At 35.7% G+C, this 26,605-nt stretch overlaps 2 protein-coding genes across 3 annotated transcripts; both read left to right on the top strand.

The window, feature by feature from the left end:
- The first annotated feature begins 1,263 nt into the window (after positions 1-1,263).
- LOC138706166 (peritrophin-1-like) lies at positions 1,264-25,850 on the top strand. Of its 2 annotated transcripts, XR_011333918.1 has the most exons (3): positions 1,264-1,703; positions 2,846-2,988; positions 23,761-23,893. XR_011333918.1 is itself a non-coding variant. In XM_069835157.1 (2 exons), exons 1-2 carry the CDS (start codon positions 21,624-21,626, stop codon positions 24,159-24,161), a joined length of 417 nt encoding a protein of 138 aa, XP_069691258.1. In that variant the 5' UTR covers positions 18,302-21,623; the 3' UTR covers positions 24,162-25,850. The 2 variants fall into 2 exon arrangements, 1 of the variants encoding a protein (XP_069691258.1); XM_069835157.1 differs by lacking the exons at positions 1,264-1,703; positions 2,846-2,988 and adding an exon at positions 18,302-21,639 and having other exon boundaries at positions 23,761-25,850.
- LOC138706162 (probable chitinase 10) lies at positions 10,299-18,152 on the top strand. The gene is made up of 2 exons (XM_069835154.1): positions 10,299-10,446; positions 17,007-18,152. The coding sequence occupies exons 1-2, from the start codon at positions 10,440-10,442 to the stop codon at positions 17,975-17,977; spliced, it is 978 nt and encodes a 325-aa protein (XP_069691255.1). The 5' UTR covers positions 10,299-10,439; the 3' UTR covers positions 17,978-18,152.
- Positions 25,851-26,605: the final 755 nt, after the last annotated feature.

Genomic DNA, 26,605 nt, shown 5'->3' with positions numbered 1-26,605 from the left:
AAAAGTAAGCATGAAGGATGAAGCAGATGGTTTTCTCACCGAGGTATGAAGAAAAAATCTTTTTAAATGGTTGTATTACATAGGAAAATGAAGACGTAACAGACAATCCGTGTGTCGTGCGTAAGATGAAAATTAAGCCGCAAAAAGATCAGTGGTTGCAAAGCGTGTACTCTGAAGAGAGTAAACCAGTACGTATTCAAAATTTATTAGCAAAATATGTTATATAATATCTACGTCGTCGTAGTCATCACCATCATCATCATCATAATTATTATCACCATCAGCACCACAACACTACACATGAAATGAGTTCTACATGTTAACATCTGTAACACTATTTCAATCTAGATTTTCGGTATTAAATATTTTCCTTAGAATAGATTCATTGCCAGTCTTTGTGAGTGATGTGTGAAATTAGTTTAGAAATGTTATATGAGGGGGTCAGAAGCAAAGGGGTACAAGTGGCATTTCTAAAAGGAAAATGAGTTAAATGCATCCAGGGTAAGCTAAACCATAAAACCATTTAGTGGCAAAGGGATATATATTTTAACGACATCACACATTAAATTTTAAATTAAAACTTCACGGAATTTATTAAAGCTTAAACATTTTCAATCACATTTTCTCAAAAATAACTTAAGTGCACTTATACCCTTTTGCTTCTGACTCCCTCGTATATCTTGAAATACTTTTAATTTTCTTGTACATTAAACTCTTTGTTCGACCAATTCTGAGTAATAGGAGTTGTTTTTAAGCATTCCTTTGTATTAAATCCAAACTCTGCGCCATAATTTGGTACCAATAACATTAATTTTGTTATCAATTTTTTTAATATTATCTAATTATTTTTGTTTTGTTGTCAGTTTATTATTGTAGTAGTTGGTGTGATTCGACATTTCTAATTTCAATACCTTTCCTACAGTATGTACTTTCGAAAGATTTTACGCTGTTTTTGGTTTATAACACCAGGATTCCTATTTCATTACTAGAAATTCAGGACAATAATTACTTAGTTATATACAGTTTATATTTTATTATTCTGAAAACACGTTGTGCAGCTGGTTCATTTATATAACCGAGTACTTGACGCCACGATTGGTTTCTCATTAATATATTACTTCAACATGCGTACTTACGTCAGCAAGTGTAGCTACACAGGGAGTTTCATAATCGACCTGTTTCCATTACTTCCTACTCTATGCATAATTTTATATTATTGCGATGTACTGAATTACATGCGTATATAATCACTTAGTGACGTCGCTCATTCCGCCGGATACCGGCCACTTAGTCCCCCGTAATGATTGCACCTCTGCACATTAGTGTGTTGGACATTGTGCCACTGTCACACATCTGTGACACAGTGCATAGGGTTGGCCACTAAAGGGAAACTAAGAGGTGGAGCTTAAACTGAGAGGATTCAATCCGGCATCAGAATTGGAATCCGGTGTGGCTTAGTGGATACAGCGTCAGGACGTAGAGCTGAAAACACAGGGTCGAATCCCAGTGCCGGAGAGAATTTTTCTCCTCTCCGCCGATCCCTCATCATAATATTATAGTTAAGATATGTTATCAGTTATTAAGAATGGTGTATTAGCAGGCATGCAAGCAACAATTTGTATTTCTTCTTCTCTATTAAAAGAATTGTTTTACATGAAGTTATTTTTAACAAGAGAAAAGTGACTTTGCTTTTTAAACCTCTGGTAATTAAATTCTTTGCTAAAATTCTATATCTCCAACTACTTTATTTTTTTCTGGTACTATAAGGTTTCTTTGTTGTCCCAATTCTGAGCCATTATACATTGTTATTTTGGACCTCATCTGCAGGGAACGGATTTATATGCACTAAATGTATGAAATATGTAAATATATATATACTTATTTTGATCAAAATATGGAATTGAATATGGACTTAAAATGATAAAAAAGACTATCTACGTTAAATATTAGTACAGTGTCATCAAACTAAACAAAGAATACAATGGACGTAAATGATAAAAAAGACTATCTACGTTAAATATTAGTGCAGTGTCATCAAACCAAACAAAGAATACAATGGACGTAAATGATAAAAAAGACTATCTACGTTAAATATTAGTACAGTGTCATCAAACTAAACAAAGAATACAATGGACGTAAATGATAAAAAAGACTATCTACGTTAAATATTAGTACAGTGTCATCAAACTAAACAAAGAATACAATGGACGTAAATGATAAAAAAGACTATCTACGTTAAATATTAGTACAGTGTCATCAAACTAAACAAAGAATACAATGGACGTAAATGATAAAAAAGACTATCTACGTTAAATATTAGTACAGTGTCATCAAACTAAACAAAGAATACAATGGACGTAAATGATAAAAAAGACTATCTACGTTAAATATTAGTACAGTGTCATCAAACTAAACAAAGAATACAATGGACGTAAATGATAAAAAAGACTATCTACGTTAAATATTAGTACAGTGTCATCAAACTAAACAAAGAATACAATGGACGTAAATGATAAAAAAGACTATCTACGTTAAATATTAGTACAGTATCATCAAACTAAACAAAGAATACAATGGACGTAAATGATAAAAAAGACTATCTACGTTAAATATTAGTACAGTGTCATCAAACTAAACTAAGAATACAATGGACGTAAATGATAAAAAAGACTATCTACGTTAAATATTAGTACAATTTCATCAAACTAAACAAAGAATATAATGGACGTAAATGATAAAAAGACTATCTACGTTAAATATTAGTACAGTTAAAATAAGTTTTTTTGGGGTTGTCCGGATTGTTTGTTGAACTAGCTTCCTTCATAATACTTGTTTTTTTTTTAAGATGGGACATGACAGTTAAGCGGCTGAGCTTGGAACTACAGTGCCATGTTGCCAATATGGACTACCACACTGCCAGCTGATGGAATGTAGCAACTGTCGTTAAGATGGCTGACGTTAAAACATTCATTGACAGTTGACACGAAGGTAAGAAAACAATACAAAAGTCGACAGAGAATCAAAGACGAAACGTACCAATGCTAACATTGTATTCACAATAAATGTCGCCAAGAGAGCTATTAAGTACTCGCCACGTGCGAACTGTAAGTTTGGCAACTCAACCGTTGTTACCATAGCAACAGGCCTACCATGCTATGTGACATTCAGTTGTTTTTCCGATCGCAACGCTCCTGTCATGTCCCATCTTAAAAAAAAAAAACAAGTATAGATGGCTTCCATTTGTGGGAAAGACTAACTTCTTTTTGCTGTTAGGCTAAAGAACGATAACAGAATACAAATGATAAATTGAATATTATTTATATCGCTAACGAACAAAATAACAAAATAAAATGATAACTTACATATTATTGATAACGCTAAAGAACGATAACAGAATGTAAATGATAACTTGAATATTATTTATATCGCTAAAGAACGATAACAAAATAAAATTACATTTGAACAAGACTTGAACAAACAACCTTCGGATCATTAAGCGAACACAGTACCGCTCTTCTACGAGACGCAGATATGAATGACTCCTGTTTAAACATCTTAGTTCCGAAACTGCTTCTGTAGGCGCATGCATCATGTAACATCACCGTTATCCGAAGTGGACTTAAAAATATTCGCTGTCCACAAGTGCGGTCACTTTTTTTTTTGACAGCTGTACAAGAATTCAAAAACTATATGCGATTTACAATGAATGTGTGTAATTCTACGTTCATTAATGTAATCAGACAAATCACAAAACATTATAGACATATACAATATTATCGTTAAACATATTACAATAAAACATCTTTAGTTACAAAAATCTGATCATTTCAACCAAAGAATTTCATAACCACAATCTTGAACAACCTATACCACATGTTAATTATATAAGGTCATACACTCAAGCTTAAAGAAGAACACGTCCAACAAGGACAGCACATCTCATATATACAAAGCTCAAAAAAACTTTAAAAAGAACATATTTATGTGGTTTTTCCAATTCTATCAGACCACATGGAAGAATACAACAGATAACCCAACATATAATACGTTTACAATATTGATTCATATTAGTCAACTATACTACGTAACTCTTGTCAAACAGAATTGTAACAAGTACATAACATAATAAGAAAAGTAGTTGTGTAACATGATAAAAAGCATAACTGTAAATTGAATTTGCAATTAATATGCAATCTTATGATTTATTTTAACGTCATGTACTTTTTATGTACAAACCAGCATCATATTCACGATAACATATTCAGATTTAATAATTTATACAGAATACGATTTATAATTGTAATCAAGAGACTACACATTACTACGTAGTGAATCGGGTAAATTACGAAATTATGACGACAATTAGCAGTGTTGCCAATAGAAGTTCAGGGAACGCCGCCAGACAAGAATGAAATTCCCCTGAGTTCTTATGCTATCAGTGTAAAAAAAAATGTTTATTTGCACTGTGAGATGTTAAGTAACTGTTAAACTCTGCATGTAAATTATTTTTTTCGGTTAAATAATACATATTTAAAATCCGACAGAACTAGCGGAAAAACAATTGATTTGGTAACACTGGGACTGACGAGTGTGTCGTACTAGTGTAAAATCTTAACAGTGTATTCTATATTAAAAATTCAAGCACATTGAATTGAAAACTACGTATTTCCAACAACTTTCCATTTTCGCTATCTGCACTAATAACGTAATTTGCCTATGTAGCCGGACCTTGTATAAGATTAGTAACAGAAATACTGGGATAAGTAGAACTAGTAACAAATTGTACAGCAGTAGACCATAGATATTAAAAGTAGAAGTAGATAACAATAGCAGCAATAACAGAAATAGAATTAGTGAAACAGAACAGAACAGAGGAAGTAATAGAAAATGTGATGACAAAGGAAGCAGCAGTACCAGTATGTGGTTTTAGAAGTAATAGATCGACCACATTGTGCTAGAAGTCAATGACGGAAGTAGCCATGAGTGGGGCTACTTCAGTCATTGACTTCTAGCAGAATGTGGTGCCCACAAGTGGCGAGGTAACACGTTAAAGTACAAAGTGTCCAACATGCCTAACTGTCCAACAGACCCTAGTTTACCCTATTATTATATCTCGTGGTTAGAACGTAGTATGAACTGGAAATATAAAAACTGGAAATTTATCCTTTGAAAAAGTGGAAAAATTCAAATACGTTGGAGCAACAGTAACAAATATGAATGACACTCGAGAGGAAATTAAACGCAAAATAAATAGGGTAAATGTCTGCTATTATTCGGTTGAGCAGATTTTTCATCCAGTCTGCTTTCAAAAGAACTGAAAGTTAGAATTTATAAAACAGTTATACTACCGACTGTTCTGTATGGTTGTGAAACTTGGACTAGCACTTTGGGAAAGGAAGAGAGGTTAAGGGTGTTCGAGAATAAGATATTTAGGAAAATATTTGGGGCTAAGATGGATGAAGTTACAGAAGAATAGAGAAGGTTACACAACGCAGAACTGCAAGCATTGTATTCTTCACGTAACATAATTAGAAACATTAAATCTAGACGTTTGAGATGGGCAGGGCGTATAGCACGTATTGATGAATCCAGAAATGTATATGGAGTGTTACTTGGAAGACATGAGGGAAAAAGACCTTTGGGGAGGCCGAGACGTAGATCGGAGGATAATATTAAAATGAATTTGAGGGAGTTGGGATATGATGCTCGTCATTAATTAATTAATTCATTTCGTGTTCTGCCCAAAGGCACGTCTTTCACTGCAAACCAAGGTTTCTCCTATCTTTCCTATTTTCTGCCTTCCTCTCTGTGTCCTCATATGATACATATCTTAATGTCGTGGACTGCATTAATCTTGTTCAGGATAAAAACCGATGGCAGGCTTATGTGAGGGCGGCAATGAACCTTCGAGTTCTTTAAACGCCATTTGTAAGTAGTGGTGGCAATAATAGTGCTAGTAGTGGTGATAATAGTGGTAATAGTGATTATAGTAGCAGTAATGGTAATATTAGTGGTAGTGGTAATAATGTTAGTACTATTGATAGTAGTAGTAGTAGTAGTGGTAGTGGTAGTGGTGGTAGTAGTAGTAGTAGTAGAGATAGAATTAGTAATAACAAATGAAGCAAAAAGTAGTTATAAAAGAAAACAGTATGACATGGTATGGTATGGTAAGGTAAGGCATCGTTCGGTTTAGGTATAAGGTGGAACGAACCGACGTGTACTTAAGCCACCGATAAGGGCGAGAAATTATCAATAAATATTGCATATAATACTCTATTAGGGACAGAGTTCTTTAACTCGCAGCAAGTCTGTGATAAAGGACACTCACCTTCACTTTCCTTCGAAAGGAGGCCAGGGTAAAAATTTTATCGTTCTATATTCTGTCCCTATCACCACGGCATGGCGCGTCCTCAGGTTGCAGATAGAGGAGACGGCCTCCTGATATGGAGGGTAGCTGCGAATATATTGAATAAGCAGTCGTGGACAGCCGATAAGGGGTGGTCCTCCAGCTTGGGGGTTGGGCGAAGGGCTAACAACCCATCACCGTAAAAAAAACAGCTTGTTACGTATCCCTGTAATAAGCCTCGGAATAGGACTGATTCTCTGGCACGACCACAGCAAAGGACTAAGGTTTTGAGATTTGGCACTTGGAACGTAACTAGTCTTTATAGAACAGGAGGGGTAACATAGTAGCAAAAGAACTAGCTAGATATAGAATACACTTCGTAGGAGTGCAAGAGGTTAGGTTAGATGGGAATGGCATATCACAAATAGGAGATTACTTCTGTATTATGGGGAAGGAAACAATAATCACCAATTAGGAACAGGGTTCTTTGTTCATAAAAGAATAAAATCAGCAGTAAAAAAGGTCGAATTTATCAGTGACAGGTTATCATATTTAGTACTTAAGGGTAGATGGTGCGACATCATAGTTATAAATGCTCACGCCCCTACCGAAGAGAAAGACGACCATGTAAAGAATAGCTTCTATGAGGAATTGGAACATACTTTTGATCAGTTCCCTAGATATCACATGAAAATTTTATTGGGGGATTTCAATGCTAAAGTAGGACGGGAGGATATTTTTAGACCAACTATTGGAAAAGAGAGCCTACACGCAATTAGTAGTGACAATGGAGTTAGATTAGTCAACTTTGCCACATCGAAAAATTTAATTGTCAAAAGTACAACATTCCCCCATAAGGATATACATAAATATACTTGGACACCTCCAGATGGATTGACACACAACCAAATAGATCACATCTCGATAGATAAACGGAGACATACTAGTATAGTAGATATTCGAACTTTCAGGGGTGCAGACTGTAATTCTGACCATTATTTGGTGATTGGAGAATTAAGAGAAAGATTATCAGTAGCCAAGCGAGTAGAGCAACAAGTTAATATTACTAAATTCAATATTTTGAAATTAAAGGACGAGGAAGCTAAGCAAAATTATCAGGTCGAAATTTCGAATAGGTTTGCCACTTTAGAAAGTTCCGACGAAGTTGAGAAAGAATTAGATGTTAATAGCGTGTGGGAAAATATCAGAGATAGTATCAAAATTGCAGCTGAGCAGAGCATAGGTTATTATGAAACTAAGAAAAAGAAACCGTGGTTTGATGAAGATTGTTGCATGGTAGTAGAAAGAAGGAAAGAGGCAAAATTGAAATTCTTACAGGATCCAGTTGAGGAGAAGAGAGATAATTATTTCAATGAAAGACGGGAAGCATGTCGTACACTTAGGAATAAAAAGAGAGGTTACTTGAAGGAAAAACTGAATGAGGTAGAAACAAATAGTAAGAATAAAAACATTCGAGATTTATATAAGGGTATAAAGGAATTTAAGAACGGATATCAGCCAAGGGAAAACGTGATCAAGGATGAGAATGGCGACTTGCTTGCAGACTCTCCATCAATCCTAAACAGATGGAAAAACTATTTTGCGCAATTACTAAATGTACATAGGCCAAATAGAAATGATCGGGACGAAATTGAAATACAAACTGCTGAGCCATTTATACCCGAACCCACGCTTTCAGAAGTCGAAATTTCGATAGAAAATCTGAAAAAGTACAAGCCTCCAGGTATCGATCAAATTCCAGCAGAATTAATACAAGATGGTGGAAGTGCATTATATAGCGAAATTTATAAACTTGTACTTGCTATTTGGGAAAAAGAAATTGTACCAGAACAATGGAAGGAGTCTATAATTGTACCTATTTTTAAAAAGGGGGACAAAACCAACTGTGGTAACTTTCGAGGAATATCACTTTTGTTGACGTCGTACAAAATTTTGTCCAATATTCTTTTGAGAAGATTAACTCCGTACGTAGATGAAATTATTGGGGATCATCAGTGCGGTTTTCGGCGTGACAGATCGACTATTAATCAGATTTTTTGTATTCGACAGATAATGGAGAAAAAATGGGAGTATAAGGGTACAGTACATCAGTTATTCATAGATTTCAAAAAGGCATATGACTCGGTTAAGAGGGAAGTATTATATGATATTCTTATTGAATTTGGTATTCCCAAGAAACTAGTTCGATTAATTAAAATCTGTCTCAGTGAAACATACAGCAGAGTCCGTGTAGGTCAGTTTCTATCTGATGCTTTTCCAATTCACTGTGGGCTAAAGCAGGGGGATGCACTATCACTTTACTTTTTAACTTCGCGCTAGAATATGCCATTAGGAAAGTTCAGGATAACAGGCAGGGTTTGGAATTGAACGGGTTACATCAGCTTCTTGTCTATACGGATGACGTGAATATGTTAGGAGAAAATACACAAACGATTACGGAAAACACGGAAATTTTACTTGAAGCAAGTAGAGCGATCGGTTTGGAAGTAAATCCCGAAAAGACAAAGTATATGATTATGTCTCGTGACCAGAATATTGTACGAAATGGAAATATAAAAATTGGATATTTATCCTTCGAAGAGGTGGAAAAATTCAAATATCTTGGAGCAACAGTAACAAATATAAATGACACTCCGGAGGAAATTAAACGCAGAATAAATAAGGGAAATGTGTGTTATTATTCGGTTGAGAAGCTCTTATCATCCAGTCTGCTGTCCAAAAATCTGAAAGTTAGAATTTATAAAACAGTTATATTACCGGTTCTTCTGTATGGTTGTGAAACTTGGACTCTCACTCTGAGAGAGGAACATAGGTTCAGGGTGATTGAGAATAAGGTGCTTAGGAAAATATTTGGGGCTAAGCGGGATGAAGTTACAGGAGAATGGAGAAAGTTACACAACACAGAACTGCACGCATTGTATTCTTCACCTGACATAATTAGGAACATTAAATCCAGACGTTTGAGATGGGCAGGGCATGTAGCACGTATGGGCGAATCCAGAAATGCATATAGAGTGTTAGTTGGGAGACCGGAGGGAAAAAGACCTTTAGGGAGGCCGAGAATTAGATGGGAGGATAATATTAAAATGGATTTGAGGGAGGTGGGGTATGATGATAAGAGACTGGATTAATCTTGCACAGGATAGGGACCAATGGCGGGCTTATGTGAGGGCGGCAATGAACCTTCGGGTTCCTTAAAAGCCATTTGTAAGTAAGTAAGTATATTCTGTCGCTGTCACCAGGGCTTGAACACGCAAATCTCGAACCCAGTAGAAAACATGATAACCACTTGACAACAAAGCACAAATAAATAATGTGATAACGTAAAAATGAATGTGGAATCTCCAAACAACTACTGTTGCAACCGCAGCGAATTTAAGAGTTCAATGTTCGAAGACAAGCTAGAAGCAGAAAACGATATGGAGGTGGAGGTGGTGGTGGGAATTATTACGAAGAGAATATGATGATAGAATGAGTTTACAGAGGAAGTTTAACTATACTTTCATCGATTTTGTTTATTTAATTGGGTTATTTTACGACGCTGTATCAAAATCTCAGGTTATTTAGCGTCTGAATGAGATGAAGTTGATAATGTCGGTGAAATGAGTCCGGGGTCCAGCACCGAAAGTTACCCAGCATTTGCTCATATTGGGTTGAGGGAAAACCCCGGAAAAAACCTCAACCAGGTAACTTGCCCCAACCGGGAATCGAACCCGGGCCACCTGGTTTCGCGGCCAGATGCGCTAACCGTTACTCCACAGGTGTGGACTATTTTATTGTGAAATTGAAACCTGATATTAGGTGTTGCAGTCTCTTATTGTCCCTATCTGAAAGATCAATCAATACCGCCTCTTATATTATGCATTTCAATTAATGCACTTAAGTTTAAATGCTTGCAATTATGATTTATCTAAAACATAAGACACTTTCAAGGTGAGTAATTTCGAGTGAGATATCGGCTTTTGTAATCGTCAGCAGGGTTCGTATAAAAGGTGTGTGCAAGTGTTGACTCCACTGACTTGCACCTGGACTTCTTGTTAGATCTCCGACAAATCAGGAGCTTCCTTCAAACATGGAAGGTGAGTAGCGAATTACTGCAGAAATTTTATTTATTAATCATTAATCTACAATATACATGCAAGGGGTAGATCAGTGTTACAGTGAGGGCTAATCATTCCTCGGATTCAGGTTTGATTCATGGTATTGACTGTAAAAATACTTATACACTGGGTCCCAGCGAATGTTTCTGGTATGTCTGTGGACCGATCAGAGGCAGGTCTCCCCCCCATTAACTCTTCTGCTTGCATCCGCGAACTCACGGTGCTTCCGGATTAAAACTCAAGTAGTGTGTTGTACTAATAAAGTTCAATACTCACCCTCTACATAGTAGCTGCTGGAAGTGTTGTCCATCTTGTGTAACACATAATTCACATCATTAATTAAACATAGTCAGTGGGCGACCTGCGTCTAACGTTTTTCCTTCTACTGCCACATAATTTATTTTTGCATAGGCTATGTACGTTTCCAAAATGTGTACATGTTCACACAATTAATAAGCAACCACTCCAAACATAACACAACGTAATAAACTGAACTTATTATTAGCTGACTTACTGCGTGCCTTTCTGTGTCAAAGACAGACTGACAGTTAATTTTGTGAAATGGGCATTCATCAATCATACAGCATTCATGTGGTGACTTCTATCTCCATTTTCCTCATTCCTTTTCTCTTAGTACTTATATAATAAGAGATGTTGCGTGAAACATAATATAAACACCAGTCCGGTTACCGCGTCTAGCCGCGAAACCAGGTGGCCCGGGTTCGATTCCCGGTCGGGACAAGTTATCTGGTTGAGGTTTTTCCGGGGTTTTCCCTCAATCCAATATGAGCAAATTCTGGGTAACTTTCGGTGTTGGACCCCGGACTCATTTCACTGGCATTATCACCTTCATCTCATTCAGACGCAAAATAACCTAAGCTGTTGATAAAGCGTCGTAAAATAACCTACTAAAATAAAAAAATAAACACCAGTCAGAAGTTATAAAATAAGCTAAACGTTAGAGGATTCACTAGCCATGCAAATAAGGTGAGTAATTTACAATTCATTTTAATATATCAATATGCCTGGTAAATTATTAATAAGTATTTAATGAATTTCAATCTTAAGGCATATAAACTTGCAAATGTTTATTTGCTATTTAATAACAATATATGAACGTTTTCGCCGTTTAGGGCATCTTCAGATATAACAAAACATATTATCTGGACCTATAATAGTATATTATGCAAATAACAAGGAAAATAGAGAACAATATATGTGGTACATGAAATTCATGAGCTTTTTTGTAGATATAACATGATACAGGATGAATATTGAGATAATCTTTGAATTTGAACTTAGACTGGACGAATGTGTTATTTTATACATATAGCTCATGTTATAATTAATATACAATGTTTAAAATTTGTCAATGATATTAATTTTAAAATTTACAATGATGATAAAATATTTAAAGTAATCATGGCTGAAAGTTGTCGTAAGTTACAAGATAGTATGCGCAGTTAATGTTCGTGTGTTTTGTAATTATTTCACTTAGAGAGGCCGTTGGCATTTGAGTGAATGTTGTTTGACGTTGATGACTACTTTACAATTGATATACAGTGATTAAATTAGTCAATGTTAAAATTTAATTTTATAATGAAGATAATAAAATATTTAGAGTAATCATGGCTGAGAATTGTCATAAGTTCAAGATAGTTTTCGTAGTTGATGTTGTGTGTTTTGTAATTGTTTCACCTGAAAATAGAGATTAAGAGATAATAATAAATGCAAAATATATAATAACTTGTCTATATTTTGCATTTATTATTATCTCTTAATCTCTATTTTCAGGTGAAACAATTACAAAACACACAACATCAACTACGAAAACTATCTTGAACTTATGACAATTCTCAGCCATGGTTACTCTAAATATTTTATTATCTTCATTATAAAATTAAATTTTAACATTGACTAATTTAATCACTGTATATCAATTGTAAAGTAGTCATCAACGTCAAACAACATTCACTCAAATGCCAACGGCCTCTCTAAGTGAAATAATTACAAAACACACGAACATTAACTGCGCATACTATCTTGTAACTTACGACAACTTTCAGCCATGATTACTTTAAATATTTTATCATCATTGTAAATTTTAAAATTAATATCATTGACAAATTTTAAACATTGTATATTAATTATAACATGAGCTATATGTATAAAATAACACATTCGTCCAGTCTAAGTTCAAATTCAAAGATTATCTCAATATTCATCCTGTATCATGTTATATCTACATAAAGCTCATGAATTTCATGTACCACATATATTGTTCTCTATTTTCCTTGTTATTTGCATAATATACTATTATAGGTCCAGATAATATGTTTTGTTATATCTGAAGATGCCCTAAACGGCGAAAACGTTCATATATTGTTATTAAATAGCAAATAAACATTTGCAAGTTTATATGCCTTAAGATTGAAATTCATTAAATACTTATTAATAAATAAGGTGAGACTAACTCGTGAGGAAGTCGAATCGGCATCTTTAGTGATTAGTCATAAAAGAAGGGTGTCTAATTTTGACAACTTACTTACTTACTTATTGGCTTTTAAGGAACCCGGAGGTTCATTGCCGCCCTCACATAAGCCCGCCATTGGTCCCTGTCCTGAGCAAGACCAATCAGTCTCTATCATCACATCTCACTTCCCTCAAATCCAATTTAATATTATCCTCCCATCTACGTCTCGGCCTCCTCAAAGGTCTTTTTCCATCCGGCCTCCCAATTAACACCCTAATATGCATTTCTGGATTCGCCCATACGTGCTACATGCCCTGCCCATCTCAAACGTCTGGATTTAATGTTCCTAATTATGTCAGGTGGAGAATACAATACGTCTAATTTTGACAACACATTTATTAATATAACACAGTAGGCTACTTAAGTTTTAATCCGGCGAAACGCATTGAGTTCGCGGATGCAAGTTGCAACGGTGGCGGGGGGAACCTGTCGCTACTGGTCAGCCGACAGAAACACCGGGAACGTTCGCTGATACTCATTGGACAAGATCAGAGTGAGGCTTGGCTTTACGAGGGCTGGACTCGGGACAAGTTCGTGCACTTAGCATGTTTTGGGCCTTTGTGCGCCCTATATATGTGCGATGATAATACACGTCCAGCAGGTGACTTGGGTGGCATTCGTGAATCCAGTACTGAAAAGTGGGTCATTCTGCCTGAGGCCCCCGATAAAGCCAGGTCCCGTTCGCATCGGAAACCCGTACTACCACGAATAACCCACCCAGCCTATTTTTACTATTGCAGATGTTAGATAAAATGAGGGAGAGGTAGAAAATGTCGGTGGAATGATAGAGGGAAACGGGAGTACCCTGAGAAAACCCCTCTGCAACGTCTTTTTTGTCCACTACAAATTCCATCACGACTTGGCCGGGAATCGAACCCGGGACGCCTGGATGTAAGAACAGCGTGCTAGCACTTGAGTCACAGATGCAGCAGAGAGTGAGGACTTTTTTTTTAGGGCTTTTCTATTATTAAATTTATGACCTTAATTCCACCAGCAATCTCCACTTTACCTTTGATTTCTCCTCGCCATCATCATCATCATCATATCACTAAAGATAGGAATTTACCCACAGAGACTACAAGGTTATGTATGCATAGAGTGTTCGTGTTGAAAGAGAGAGCGGGCGTAGCTAGCAATGGAGGTGCATGGGTACCTGTTAGGGAACTCTGCCGTGGTATAAGCAGAGTGAGGTTGTAGCTTTATGTGATTAACCAATCAACGAATCTCAGAGCAATGTAAACAAACCAATTGTCGGGGCACAACGCTGAACACTACGCACGAGAAGCATATCCCCATTCAATTGCTGCGATACACAACACATTTCAGTTGTACCTGGCCATACCTCACGTCATTCATGGCGTAACGACAGTGTATCCACAACTAACCTAATATCCTCATGTTGTGATATGAATTCCTACCTTTACGTATCGTACATACATAGATTTCCCACTGGCTGATCCGTTTCGATCTCAATTGCAGAACAGCCGTCTTAGATATCTTTCTTGCCATCTTTTTCCTTTAGGTTGAATATTTCATTATTATTGGGACACGTTTTCGCGGCGTCCGCTGGACATATTGTGCAAACCAATTATTTTTGTATCCCTAATTTTTATCCAAAAACGGAGTGATTTTTAATTCTTTTGATAATTTCTTCATTTGTCTAATAATCGGACTAAGTAACTACATTGTGTAGTTTTCTCATATATTTCATTTCAGATGTTCTTATTCTTGTTTTATCTTTGGCGTTTAGTGTCCAGATTTAGCTACCGTGCATTACTATTGGAAAGGCCACATAATTATCGAGTACTCTTCAATGAATTTGTGAGTTTAAATGTAGCATTATTCAGAATTCCTGTTAGTAACCATAAAAACACTGAAATGTTGTTATATATGTATTTTTATTTTCATATGATAGCAAACATCCTAGATAATTAAATTATTCGGTTTGTTCAACAATATTCTTTACTATGTTTCACTCCTTATTGATCTTGTCTCTTAAAAACTAATGTTTTTTTCTCGGTTGAAATTTTTATTCCATGTTCTTATATTAGTTTATTCAAATTGTAAACTGATCTCGCTGTTCCATATACGTAAGTACCTGATCATCTGAAAATAATGTTATGTTATGATTTCGGTTAAATTTAATTGAAGCGGTGAGATCAATAACCATTCAAGTCCATTAACACAAGTTTCGAGAAAAATGCAAACAACTTTTTTTTATTTCTTACCTAATTATTATTTTTTGCACGTAATATTTCTGGTTGTTTTAGAGATCAAGATAAAGTAGTATACCAACTTTTAAAGTCGTAACACTTGTGGAAATATCCTAAATTTAATTCCAAATTTGCAAAAAATGAATGACCAGAAGTGGACTTGAATGGTTATTGATCTCACCACTTCAATTCCAGTGACTACTTGTTCCCATTTCTCAATTATTTCACTTAAATATAGAATAGTGAAAACTGTTGGTGAGAGGCTGTAACCTTGACGTACTCACTTATTGATATTAGCGAGTTCAGACAATTTTGAATTAAATTAAATTTTTAATTTGATTGTTAGTATATATATATATATATATATATATATATATATATATATATATATATATCAATGATGGTATTTAGTAGTTTAATTAGTAGCCTATATATCTTTGTATTTCTTCTTAACTTTCCCTCGTCCCCTTTACTTCAACAAACAAATATGAATGTAACACAAGCTTGTATAGGAACTTCGGTGATGCTGAAAGAACATAGCCAGATACAATTAGAAACGATCATGAGCCAATACCGCATCCAATCAGATACATGAGACCAGCTGGTTTGTGAAGTGGCTTATCTGATATGTCCAGTTGGCGAGGTCACTTGGTATTAGGGCTTGATCTAAATATGTGACTGTTATAAACTACCAGAACAGAATTCACAGTGCTGCAAAGCCACATTTAAGATCTTACAAATCCCTCCCCTGTCTCTCGAATGTAGGCATAACTGATCTACTACAGTCGTAGGTAATGTAGATTGATTTCCGTTCTCTCTCTTCATTGATCCAATAAAAAAGGGTAACAGAACTTAACAGAAAGCAATTCTGCAGCTAAATTAAAAGCATAATTCAATGGAAATATTTTGTAAATTTCAAAATGTTTCCTTGATTGTACCTGCCTACATTTCTATTCTTCGATAGGTTTATAGTTCAATACAAATGTAGCATAATAGGCTATGTGTTTTGGTTTCTTGTGTTAAACGAAGGTGATACATTTTCAGAAAGATAATTAAATTTAAAACTATTAAGCAAGCTTAATCGAAGTATCAAGCCTATAAAGTAAAATAAAACAAAGGAGTTAACGTACAAGTACTGTAGTTCTCACGCAGTCCTGTCGCAATATAACAGGGCACCAGACAACGTTATCTGCTTAGTTCCGCGTCCACAATTTCCACCTTAGAGGAGAGGAATCGCTATAGATCCAACAGTAGATATTCACAGATCAAAAGTATATAAAAATCCGTCCATAACTCCATTATGAATGTAATGAAAATCTTCAAAGCTCGAAGTTCTGAAACGTAATTAAAATCGGATAGGCCTATCAGTGTAAGGTATTTGATTTTGAAAAGAACTAAGCGCCTATTGGACTAATATAATAGGCCTCTAGGGTAAGACTGTCAATCAATATTCCGATTTTCCTTTCTGCCACCCGTTTATAATAACTTAGATAACATTTTGCAGGAAACAACCAATACACAACCTTAAAATAGCCGACCCAACAATTTTAAATTTGATCCCCTACAATTCTATATTATTCATCCTAATTTTAAACGTAGACCTACAATTTTTTAATAATTGAACTGAGATCATATGGATATTTGCAAGGAACTTTAAATAAGTTCATACTTCTTTTGAAATTTAAATGTAAGTGTGCTTTCATCAATTTCCACATCTGTGGATTTGTACTTACGTAATCTCATGCCCAGTTCGTATGTATATCGCTGCAATTATAGGCATGCCATATTTTCAGGATACGGTTTTGGATTCGCCTTGTTGCTAACGCTGCTCCTGAAGGATGCGACTTGCGTCCCCAACTACGTGACATGTCCGGATTCCGATCCGGTGGACCACGTGGTGTTCTTTCCGCATGAGAACAACTGCACCGAGTTCTATCGCTGTGACCACGGTTCTCCGCTGGTGCAACTCTGTCCCAGTGGTCTGCACTGGAACGCCAAGATGGACACGTGTGACTGGCCTTGGAGCGCCGGTTGTTCTCCTTCCACAGAAGAACCCAACGTATGCGAGGGTGGCGAAGACGACAGCTGCCCCACCGCCACGCCACCCCAGTGCCCTGCCGAAGACCCCACTTACTCCCTGTTCTTCCCTCATCCTAGCGACTGCCATTGGTTCTTCCACTGCAGTAACGGAGTAGCATACTGTAAGGCCTGTCCTTCAGGACTGCATTGGAACCCAACTCTCAACACCTGCGACTGGCCATGGCATGCCGGCTGCAAACCAAGTGATGGAAACGGTAACGGAAACGGTAATGACGGCGACGGAAACGGTAACGACGGTGACGGAAACAACAATGGGAATGAGAACCCTCCATCCGGAAGTTGTCCAGTGCCGCAGCCCCCTTATAATGTTTATTTCCCAGACCCCTACAACTGCGGCGCTTTCTACCAGTGCAGCCATGGAGTGCCGTACCACCAGAATTGCCCTGCAGGCCTTCACTTCAACCCTTCAATCAACGTTTGCGACTATCCCGAGAACGCAGGGTGTTCGGCGAGCGGCGGAAAGGTCACTACAGAAGCTCCAGCAGAGAAGTGTCCAGATGCGGAGGTTCCTGTCTGCCCTATCACTGACCCCGACGTTTCTGTGTACTTCCCGCACCCCAGTGACAGTCACTGGTTCTACCACTGTAGTCACGGTATTGCTTATTGCAAGATTTGTCCTGCAGGACTTCGTTGGAACCAGGAACAAGAGAAGTGCGACTGGTAAATTTATCTGTATGACAACTATATTGTTTACAGCCACATATGCCTACTTGACAATTGATTTTTACTACCATTATTTATATATTCCTTAATGTGAGACATTTCACGTCTTTGTTGAAATATAACTCTTATTATAATCATGTATTTTCTTGAATAAAATAAAAAATAAATATTATCAAGCAGTGTTAGGTCATTCAAAATGAAATACTCAAGCATAATAAAAGGTAATAAAGGAACCATCCATTCATCTGTTTTGGACTGCATGTCGTCAACTGACAGGAAAGACAATGGTCGCAGAAATAACAATAGTAATAGCATTAAGAATCTTTCTGCTGGCTGTTAGAAATGTGACACAACTTTCTTATAATGTTTACTTCTCAGATCTTCTCAATTTTTATGGAACAAGAGATAAAAGAAATACGACAGTAACTGAGGTATATGATAAAGACAACATCATTGCAGATCAAAGCGGCCTAAGGTGTGGAGGGAGTTTAAGAATCGTCTTTATAGACAATTGACATTAATGTCAGTATGGATGTCAGTTCTACTTACCAGACGCTTTAACCCCTAATGTAAATGTCTCTGGAACAACCCATTTCTATCTGAAGTTATATGGCAAGTATTCTGTATATCACATCTTACTGGCTTTTAAGGAACCCAGAGGTTCATTGCCGCCCTCACATAAGTCCGCCATTGGTCCCTATCCTGAGCAAAATGAATCCATTCTCTATCATCATATCCCACCTCCCTCAAATCCATTTTAATCACATCTATCATGTGATATTTACGTATCCATTAAGACATGGATTATTACAACATTAGTTTATACTGAAATGTAAGTGCGTTCATGTAGCCGTATGTAAGAACTTTTACAGAAAACAAATGCCAGTATTATGTGTGTGTCGCATTATTCTATAACTTTGTTCTATGTTTTTTCAAAGGAGATGGGCCTACAACTGAAGATCTCTCGGGAAAATTATTATGAAAAATTTAATAAAAATACCATAAAATCCCAGCCGTAAATGTGTCTTAATTCTCATAAAAAAAAGTCGTAATTATAACTTTTTTTATTAACAAAGCTAATTTTGTGAGGCTTGTAAATAAAATTTCAGCTTTCAACAGTTGCCAACTATGCGTGTGCATATGTGTTAGTAAATCAAACGGTTTCGTATTTGTTGTACGAAATTCTGAAAATGATAAGATTAAAAAAATCGAGGGTCGGTCGCTGAATTCTATACACAGCAGACTGGCTGCCGCGTGTACTGATTCCGCATGAAAGAACATCCAACCGAAGCATCACGGTCGACCGGTAGTTCTCGGTCGTTTAAAGCTTATCTTTCTTAGGTTGAAAACTGTCTTTGATCGATGTGTTTACAGTATGCGCTATGGAAATGTTAAACTGTCTGATGACCTATTACCTGATTAGTGAACCTAGTAAGTATAAAGGCTATCAGATTGTAGTCGTTATCCTCTACTTGAAAGGAACGCTTGTAATATTTTGTAACAGCGTTGTATTCGTAATGTCACAGGACAAAAGTAAATACATTAAAGAAACCAAGAAGGAAGGTATTAGTTTTAAAAACAAATGGTAATTTTTCCATTGATTCTATTATTTTTGGAACTAATTTCAGCATGTATTTTGTTTGTTCTGTACTTGACATTTCGTGATATGGTCGTTGAATGTGGAATAATAAAATCTACATCCACCTGACTATACGTAGCTGCAACGTTAATCATTGCGTACGATTAAGCATATCGTTTTATACACTAATGTAAAAATGTTAAGTCAAGTGAACATATAGATTCGGTTTGTTTTTTATTAAATACCGTGATTGAGATAGATTATGTCCAGTTTCGAAGAAATTTGGGACGTATCATAAAATCTCTGTTCTTTTTATGTAATCATATATTTACCAAGCTATATTAAATATTTTCATTACTGATATGAGTTTGAAAAGAAGGATATTGAATAACATTATTGCTAATATAAAGCATTATTTCATTTAACGAATTGTGTTACGAGTATTAAAAGATTATTCAAATGTTCAAATAATCGCACTATCTGAAATAAAAACAAAATGGTAACCTCCTTAGGTGAGTTATTTTGAGTATCAGGAATTAAAAGGTGATGAAATTGTAGTGCAACTTCGAGCGCTCACGACCGACTGACATGTGAGTAAAAGCTACAGCCGATCGGTTATAACTGCAGACATAGGATTTTCGGTCCCGATACTGAACTTTAGGTGTACGTCAGTTGCAGGGAAGTCATTGAATTCATTGCTATGGTCCCTCCGTGCGACAAGTGACATGACATCTTATCCCTGTGTAAGGACCGAAAATACGTTGTCTGGTTGTAAGTACTCGATTCCATGCTCTTGAGCGAATCATTACCCGGCTGCTTTCTTCACAACCGAAGCCTGAGGATCTTTCACACGATGCAGAAATTTCTCGAAACGAGCATTTATTCGAATCCATTTCGTACGGATACCCGTGTATAAATGGTTCGATTTTTTCGCGTAGGATATAAAACTTAAATTTCATTATGCACTGGAAAAAGTCGAACGGTATATACACTGCTGTCTGCAAGAAATCGATTCCACTAAATTCCCGTTTCGATAAATTTTTGTACCGTTGAACGGGCCCTAACTGGTGAGCTTCGGTCTGTTGTTTTCATGAGAATGCAGAGGTCTATTTCTCATCTACCTGAAGTAGAAGAAATTACAGTTCAGAAAGATTGCTCGAAGCAGTGTGACCACAACACAAAAACCCAAGACACAGCCAAAAAGAAAACTGAATCCTACATTATACAAGAAATAAGAAATTACAGAAAAGAATATTATACAAAGAAGGTGAAAATCGATATGGAAAGAACAGAAATACTGAAACAGACTTGAAAGAGAGAAGAATAAAGTGATTAGGAGTAGGCTAATACAAGAAGGAAAGGAAATTTTGAAAAACATAGACATCACCGAAATTGTTAACTAAAATTTGTTCAGTAAAACAAAATTATACCTATTTTTGAGTTAATAGGCTATATGTTTTGCACTAGTTTTATCATTATGGTTCGTTTTCGCTTTGTCTTCCTTTCTAATACTGTCTTTGTATCTCAATCCTTGACATTGTTCACATACGCTGATAAAAATTAGTTTTGGGCAATCATTCTTACAATATGATTTCTCATTTCAGTACCATACCATCTGTATCTTATAAAGAAAATACGAAAATATTGATTTTTTGGTCCCTGAAATTAAACGAGAATGTATTTACTAAATACACATAATAACGTTTCTTGTTCAATGTGCCGACTCTTACCACCACTCAAAGTAAAGGCATCCAATGCCCTTATCTTCTGTATAGGTTTGTACATGCAAACATATGGAAGATCGTCTGATAAAATTTGTTTGCTTTCCAGGAGAGACTAAAACCCCAAGCTCTCGAAATGGCTATTTCTAGACATCACCAATACTTATAATAAAGTACAGAAAATGAATATAATCAATCATGGTAAAATCCGCATCGATAAAATTACATACGAAGATCAGAATCCCAATTAAATGACGAGACTGACAAGACAGATTACTAGGTCAATATGACACCAGCCTAGCCTATTTAAATGCGAGGGAATCTCAGATTCCAGACTGTCAGCAAGAATGAAGTCTGTTGTTCGTAAGTAGTAACATTACATGAAAGTATACGTAACTCACTGGTTATATAGCCTACTTATATACTGTACATTATTATTATTATTATTATTATTATTATTATTATTATTATTATTATTATTATTATTATTATTATTATCATTATTACCCAGCGGATTTTATGTAAAATTATTATAATATTTCATACATTATTCAGTTAAAGGACATTATGGATAGTAAGATGCAGTGAAATAATATTAACACAATTATTAGTTTAACTTACTGTTAACTGTAAATAAGAAAAAAAGGACAAACTGCAACATATAATAAGTTCCAATATTTTCCGATTTCATTGAAGACTTCTTGTCTATAAGAATATCATGATCACTTAAATAAAACCTTTGGCAACGAAATGGTTTTTCAACACACATTCATACCATCACTTCATTTTGGCAACTTACTGTTAAACCTACTCAAGTACTTTAGAATGAAAGTAGTTTGCAAAGAGTCATTGCCTGGAGTACGGCACCGTTAAATTCCCTCTTTTGTGCTGAAATATACGGAGTTGACAAACACTCATTTGCCTGAAGCTTTGTTGAAATCTATTTTTTTTTTCAAAGAGATCGAAAGCAGTGTTCCCAAAGGATGGTAAAGCTATTAATTGGCAACCCAACGTACTTCCAAGTCAGTGTTAACTTTTACAAATGAGAGAAAATAAAAAAGAGTTTAAGTATGTACCAAGTATTTTCACGAGAAATTACATATCATTTTCTTTTAAAATACAGAAAAAAAAGCACACTTTTGTGTTTATCGCACAAATGAAGACTTTAGTAAGAAAACGTAAAAGTCACAAAAATTCTTGTGAAAATATTGTCATTTAACACTAAAAGCGTACGTACACATGTCTAACCATAACTAAAAATTATTTTTAAGCGTTTATTGCTAGTACGAAAAAAAAACAACTCTGATCATCATCATCATCATCATCAGCAGCATCGTCATCATCAACTTCATCATCATACCACGCCATTTCAAGCCTCAGGCAAAAATCTGTTCCACCGATGAACATGACAGGCCATTTTATATTTTTGTTGGCGTTTCTTCATTATTAACGGAGGGCACACCGTGGTAATCCAGAGATGTCAAAACGCCTGCACTACGTGCTCTCAAAAACCCCTCACAATATTTCCTTAAGAGCGATGATTGCACTTTATCTTGCTGATAAGTGAACCTTGTTGGATTTGTATTGCTTGTAGTATGAGCACGCAATTCAGGCGTTTTTATATTCCTGTGGTAATCGTTCCAGTCATTCCAGTACATCTCTTCACTTTTTCATCATTGTTGTCATCACAGTCATCTTTCCAGAACATATTAAATTTAATTTAGTACGATTAAACAGCTGCTTTAGTAGGTAGATTTGAAGAGATCGCAGGAGAAGATAGATAAATCCAAAATTAAGCAGAGTAATAAAGTCTATATTTTTTAGAGATTCAGAAAAACTTCACAAAAAAAACGTGTTTCACGGAAATAAAATACGAACTAGCAAATAAGAATAATAATAGATTTGATATGATGGTAATTTGTATCAGGTTGTGTTTTAAGTTTTCTATCATTTGTTATTTCACTTCACATGAAAATAATGTCGAATCTTTATAGTCTATATGGACCGAAATTAGTATTTCAAATGAATCTTACGTAAATCTAACAACGGTTAAAAAACCTTAAAACCTAATTCTTCGCAACTTATCACTATATGTTTAACTGTTACGTCAGTGGGCTAAGTGTTATTGTCAAGTATTGAAAATATGCAAGTCTGTTACTACGAAGATTTTCCTAAACTAAAAAATGTGAGAACATTGAAACCTTCTAAAGATATCAAAGATATTGCAAAAAATGTTAGACATTATATTTAAATTTGGGGGGAGATAAACATTTTTGAAAATATGCATATTATCTTTCTGATTCATGTATATAACTCTTGAACTAGTTATCCTATAATATTATTAAGCTAGTAGTTTGTGTACAAAAAGAAATCAAGTCTCTACCTAGTTTAAAAATTTATAAAATAGAAATCTAAAGGTTATTTTAGATCAAGTGTATTATTTATGAAATGCAAACATTGACATTTATTTTGTATTCAACGCAGTTCTGCTTGTGCCGCTGCTAGTGAGCGGTGTGGCGGGTGTCACTTGTCCCGCCAGCGATCCCGTCAACGGCAGCGTGTACTTCCCAGACGCCTGCAATTGCACCAGTTTCTACCAGTGCAGTCACGGGAAAGCGATCCTGCAAGTCTGTCCTGTTGGACTGCACTGGAATATCAAGAAGAATCAGTGCGACTGGCCAGACAAAGCTGGCTGCGTGCCGCCATCATGTCCCGGAAAGGATCCCACCGTACCTCTGTTCTTTCCGAACCCTCGCAGCTGCGAGACCTACTTCCAATGCAGCAACGGAATCCTCTATTGCAGACAGTGTCCGCCTGGCCTCCACTTCAACACTCAGCTGAACGTCTGCGACTACTCTTATAATGTTAAATGCTCCACGGAATAGCTACGTCCTGTATGTGACGGGGTATAAATGGGCGTTAAAGCGACATCAACGCAATATGTGTTAGGACCGTCTGTGGAGTACAATGAAATAAAGAAAATAAATAAAGAAAAGAACGAAAAATTGACGTATGGGTAATTTAAATATCGTCACTTCTTTCGAAGAACTTTGGCGATATTTCTATTTTCTCATAATATGATAGATATTTAAAATTCCTGCTTTAGTGATTATTATCAATCTTAACCCGACCTTGATGTACGCTAAAGATATGGCATATCTTTATAGGATAATTCAAAGATGCCACGGCATGGATATTTGGCTGTTGTCAATGTACTGTACGGTGGAGGCTCGGCACGTTGTTAACCCACATCATAATGTAGTGTCTAGAATGTACAGATGAATTTGTCTGAAAGAGTAAACTTCTGGACCCTAACAGTTGTAAATGTTTAAGAAATGAGTACGTAATTATAAAAAATAAAACAGATCGAAAATAAACTTAAAAATATATTTGAACAAATAACATTAGAACTTACTGTTGTACTGTAACATAAAATTAATAACAGGAATGAAAGAGAAAATATAATTGTTCTATAAGGAATAGGCTTAATTACAAAGCTTTTGTGTTATTGAACATGCAATTTTATAATGAAATTATATTTCTTCTGTAAGTCCGCACATGCAACCTGTCTCACTACAACAATAAAATTATTTCACTACACAAATCTGGGATATTTTCTTCTACAGATAACTTTGCATCATAATATTATGTAAAAATCTTATAATAAAAAGGTTGTATCATAACTTCCTACAAAGAATAACTTATGTCTCATTTACCTTAGAACAAAATCAGTTCATTTAATACTATCAACTGAACATAAAAAAAGGAAAACGTATTAGGCTAATTTTATATTACCTCGTTAACATGTTTCAGCCTGCTATCGGCCATCTTCAGAACTGGTTGCTGCTGGTCTTTGCGCCTTTTGTTTTGTTTCCTGTGGGGATGTGTTTGTGTAAAGTAATGCGGAGTCAAAGGATTTGTGTGTTCTGAAATTGAGTTGTGTGTTGAGAATTTTATTTTGACACACAAATGAAACTCAAATGAAACACAACTCAATTTCAAAACACACACTCTTTGACTCCACATTACACTACACAAACACACCTCCACAGGAAACAAAACAAAAGGCGCCAAGACCAGCAACAACCAGTTCTGAAGGTGGCCGATAGCAGGCTGAAACATCTTAACGAAGTAATATAAGATTTAACACAAGAAAGACAAATAATACGTTTTCCGAAATGATATAGTGTTAAAAGTTGTGTAATCAAGATGTATAAAACATTTGCTTGTTCCACTGGGTTATCAATCCTTTAATAAAATGGGAGATTCCCCAAAGTCAATTTCTTGCATGAATTACGCACATTTATATAATCGTCAAAAAAATAGTGACAACACTGCTAGTATTTAATTCTCCTAGGCAATCGTAATTGTTTGTATTACATAGAAATAAATTGATAAATAAAACGGTTACAGATATTTTATTCATCTCTGCCGTTGAGTGACCGTTGGGTTTCCAATGAACTGTCTTGATCGTGGGCGTCAGGATACTAAAATTCAAATCAAGAGATATCTGAGTGCCTTCATTCCTATGCTCTGGTCACTGCTTACCTGAGTGTCTAGACATACTTTTTCTCACAGATTAGTATAGGCCTACAACCTTTTGCTATCTCTCTTATCCTCTCGTTAACTGTGACGTTGCACAGAGGCAGAGATATAATACGAGGTCTGCAACAAGTAGCAATAGCATTTTATCTAATAACGCTACTAACCTAAGAACTGTACAAATTATTCTTCGTTGAAATGATCGACAAATTTTGTCTGGAATCCTTTATTTACGTGCAATAAATCTACGAGACGAGACACAGAGCTTCACTTCCCACCTGGAAAAGCTATCCTATGGTATTTATCTCATTTCAAAATTTACAGTCCTTGCTCTATTTGAGCCCGCGAACCTCGGATTCAACGGTCAACATGGTAATCGCCAGACCGCTGAGAACAGCTGTGTACCAAAGAAAAAATATTTTAAGCAAAACATTAATCATTATCTACAAAATAGTTTGTACCCCTCGACTCTGACATCTAGACTAAATCTGCACTTACACTCTACCGACTCCAGTACAAAAGAATCAACACAGAAGACTGCGCAACGTGTAGGCATAAACAATGAATACAGTTTTAGATACTGGAGATTAAATATGCATTTGTGATTTATAGGAAGAACTTCGAAGCTTGTCCGAAGAACATATCAGTAGTACTGAACTTCTTAGGATTTTTAAACTTTTACGCCAAATAATTTTTAGACAAATTATGTAACATTAACTATTGAAATATTTTTCTTCTTCTCCCTATCGTGTAGGCTATTAGGCCTAGTGGCCTGTTACGATTTCAT

The sequence above is a fragment of the Periplaneta americana genome, chromosome 9, assembly GCF_040183065.1.
Source record: "Periplaneta americana isolate PAMFEO1 chromosome 9, P.americana_PAMFEO1_priV1, whole genome shotgun sequence".
Taxonomy (NCBI): Eukaryota; Metazoa; Arthropoda; class Insecta; order Blattodea; family Blattidae; genus Periplaneta; species Periplaneta americana.
The sequence above is the reverse complement of the archived record's forward strand: the minus strand, read 5'-3'. Positions and strand labels throughout refer to the sequence as shown.